The sequence below is a fragment of the Oryx dammah genome, unplaced genomic scaffold, assembly GCF_014754425.2.
Source record: "Oryx dammah isolate SB20612 unplaced genomic scaffold, SCBI_Odam_1.1 HiC_scaffold_11, whole genome shotgun sequence".
Taxonomy (NCBI): domain Eukaryota; kingdom Metazoa; phylum Chordata; class Mammalia; order Artiodactyla; family Bovidae; genus Oryx; species Oryx dammah.
Genome location: NW_024070195.1, coordinates 22,296,988 through 22,300,248, shown reverse-complemented (window position 1 = coordinate 22,300,248; position 3,261 = coordinate 22,296,988). Strand labels below are relative to the sequence as shown.

Sequence of the window (3,261 nt, the reverse complement as noted above, 5' to 3'; positions counted from 1 at the left end):
TGCCAGGCACTGTACTGTTTAAGGTGAAATTTTAATAATGTCTCAGATGTTTCCCTTTAGCTGTTAGGAAACAAAGAAATATTTCATTATGAGAACAGAGATCAATAAGGGACTGAGTCAGTGAAAGACCATTTCTAATTATGTGGCACTGACCCCAAATTAAATACTTATGCTGGATTATTTCCAACGCAGAACTATATAGAATGCACCTGTCTTGGATCTTGAGGCTGGGGAAGGTGGCACATGAAGTCAAGCCACTGAGGTATTAAATTTATCTTGTCCCCTTTCTCTGTTTATTTCATATACCCAACTGTCACTGAAACTCCATCTCAAGATTCAAACTGTCAGAACCTTGTCAATGTCCAGTGGTCACTTAATCTTTTATTATATTGAGTAGGAATAGGCAAATTCCATTTGCCACTGAGCATTAAACTTGTATATCTTTAGATTAATATCACAGTGCACATTTGCTTGATGATTGACACTGAATATAGGTGATTTTAATAGCTTGGTAATAATAGGGAATATTGTAGGCAACATTCTATGAGATCATTAACATAAGGCTTTTAAAAAGTAGGGATGGTACAGGGAGAGACATGGGAGGGGGGGTTCAGGATGGGGAACATGTGTACCCCCGTGGTGGATTCATGTTGCTGTATGGCAAAACCAATACAATCTTGTAAAGTTATTAGCCTCCAATTAAAATAAATAATTTTTTTAAAAAATTAAAAATTAAAAAAATAAAAATAAAAAGTAGGTTTTGAGACTGATAAAGTACATTTTAGTTCTTGATTTTTCAGTCATGGTTTGCTTCTGTTTCCATTTTAACTCAAAACAATTCCTCAAGAAAGATAGGAAGGGCTTCATCATCCTTCTTTTACACAGAAATGATGGATTAGAAACTTTGTCAAGAAAATATATCAGGTGAGAGACAGAAGATTGTGCCAAATTTTGTACTGCCCGTGATGCTCCTTTTTGCAGACTCCTGACATCCTGCTCTTGGACAATTCACTCTCTTTCTGTAGGCAATGATTAAAATTAAACTTTCTTGGTATGTACATAAGACTGACCTCTGCTACATGGAACTCAGGGTCCCTGGACAAAGGTCAATAGATTAAATCCTGAAAACAATAGAAAAGATAATGAAAAAAATCAGATTTTACATGATGTAGAATTATTCCTGGTGACAGGAATGAAGAAGAGAATTTGACTGTTTGTCTGTATTCTCCCTTCCAAGTGGGTATATACATTTATTTCTATATGATTTAATTTTTATTTCTAGACAAAGTATAATTCTTTGTCAGTTTAAATACTTAGAAGCACTCACAGATCTTCACTATCTTGGACATGCACAGGATGACTTTTAATTCATCTTGTGGGTCTAAGAATATTAAATGACTAACAGCGTCCATTAGCCTTTGTGCAGCCAGCCCTCACCATGTGCCGTCTACCAGTAGGTTTCTCCCATTCCTCATATCCCCTGACTCTAACCCCCAACACAGGCATTTGCATTTACTGTTTACAGTCTAAATGGGACAAGGATATTTATGAAATGAAATCTTTACAATGTCACTACTTAAGAGTCATGCATTCTCCTTTTCTGGTTGGGATTTCCAACTTGGTTCCTCCATCATTGTCATGGGGAAATTGCAGTTCCTTTCAGATACAGGAAGATAAAATTAGTTTGAAAAATTATTTGGGTATTTAAGTGACGAGAAGAATGAAAATATCTCCACATCTAGAGTTTTTAAGTAACTGCATAGGTTATTATTGTGAACTAATGATATTTAAGAAAATATTTTGGGTTTTTAAAAAAGATAAGTAAACTATTGTCTGTTTTCTTTGCCAAAACCTTTATTGAAATGTGTTCCTCCATGAGGAATACAGATACTAAATTATATTAATTAATTTAATGTGACAGAATGCAAGGTGAATGTTTATAAATGCTATAAGTGTAAATGCATTATAATAGAATGTTTGATGTGTGAAAATTTTTTCAACAATTATATCTATAAAGGATCCCTGTAACTGTGCTGACTTGTTAGTCCATATTTAACAGAATTTTGAAAGAGTCCACTTGTTTCTATCTTGTTTTACATTGTTTAATCCCAGGACCTACAACAGTAATTGAAAAATACTTGAAAATACTCTGTGTTCAGTAAATACTTGTTGACTGAATAAGTGAAGAAAGCAAGTCAGTGGCAAAAGATTAGGAAATAAATAGGTATGAGAAGAACTTTATTTGATAAAATGAAAGGATAAAACAGAATTGTGCAGAAATTTCTTTTCCATTTTATGCCTGCTGACTAGATATATCTTTGAAAAATCAACTGAGATAGTGAACATAAAGTAGGATTCATTTTCAGGATGAGTCTAACTTCCAAACTTTGTAAATTTTAAATTATAGGTAAGAAATTTATCTCTTTGACTCACTAGAGCTTGTTCAGTTCAGTTCAGTTCAGTTCAGTCGCTCAGTTGTGTCCGACTCTTTGCAACCCCATGGACCACAGCACACCAGGCCTCCCTGTCCATCACCAACTCACGGAGTTTACTCAAACTCATGTCCATTGCATCAGGGATGCCATCTAACTATCTCATCCTCTGTTGTCCCCTTCTCCTCCTGCCCTCAATCTTTCCCAGCATCAGGGTCTTTTCAAATGAGTCAGCTCTTCACATCAAGTGGCCAAAGTATTGGAGTTTCAGCTTCAACATCAGTCCTTCCAATGAACATTCAGGACTGATTGCCTTTAGGATGGACTGGTTGTATCTCCTTGCAGCCAAGGGACTCTCAAGAGTCTTCTCCAACACCATAGTTCAAAAGCATCAATTCTTCAGCACTCAGCTTTCTTTATAGTTCAACTCTCACATCCATACATGACTACTGGAAAAACCATAGCTTTGACTAGACGGACCTTTGTTGGCAATGTATCTGCTTTTTAATATGCTTTCTAGGTTGGTCATAACTTTTCTTCCAAGGAGTCTTTTAAGAGCTTGTTAAGAGCAATATAAGGATTTAAATTTCTATCTGAAAGAATCTTTCTGATGACTTCACCTTTCTTTTATTCAGGTCATGAGCATCAATTGTTCTTTGTGGCAGGACAACAGCATGTCTGTGAAACACTTTGCATTTGTCAAATTCTCTGAGGTCACTGAACAGTGCTTCCTTTTATTTACCCTCATCCTACTCATGTTCTTAGTATCACTGACAGGCAACGCTCTCATAGCCCTTGCCATCTGGACCAATCCAGCCCTCCATACCCC

General features: G+C 36.0%; 1 protein-coding gene across 1 annotated transcript in view; it reads left to right on the top strand.

Annotated features, from left to right (window-relative positions):
* Positions 1-3,070: 3,070 nt before the first annotated feature.
* Positions 3,071-3,261, top strand: part of LOC120869739 (olfactory receptor 10C1-like) — a 38,722-nt gene continuing 38,531 nt past the window's right edge. The window contains exon 1 of the mRNA XM_040249015.1: positions 3,071-3,249. Coding sequence (XP_040104949.1) covers positions 3,071-3,249 — 179 coding nt within the window. The remainder of the gene's footprint in view (positions 3,250-3,261) is intronic.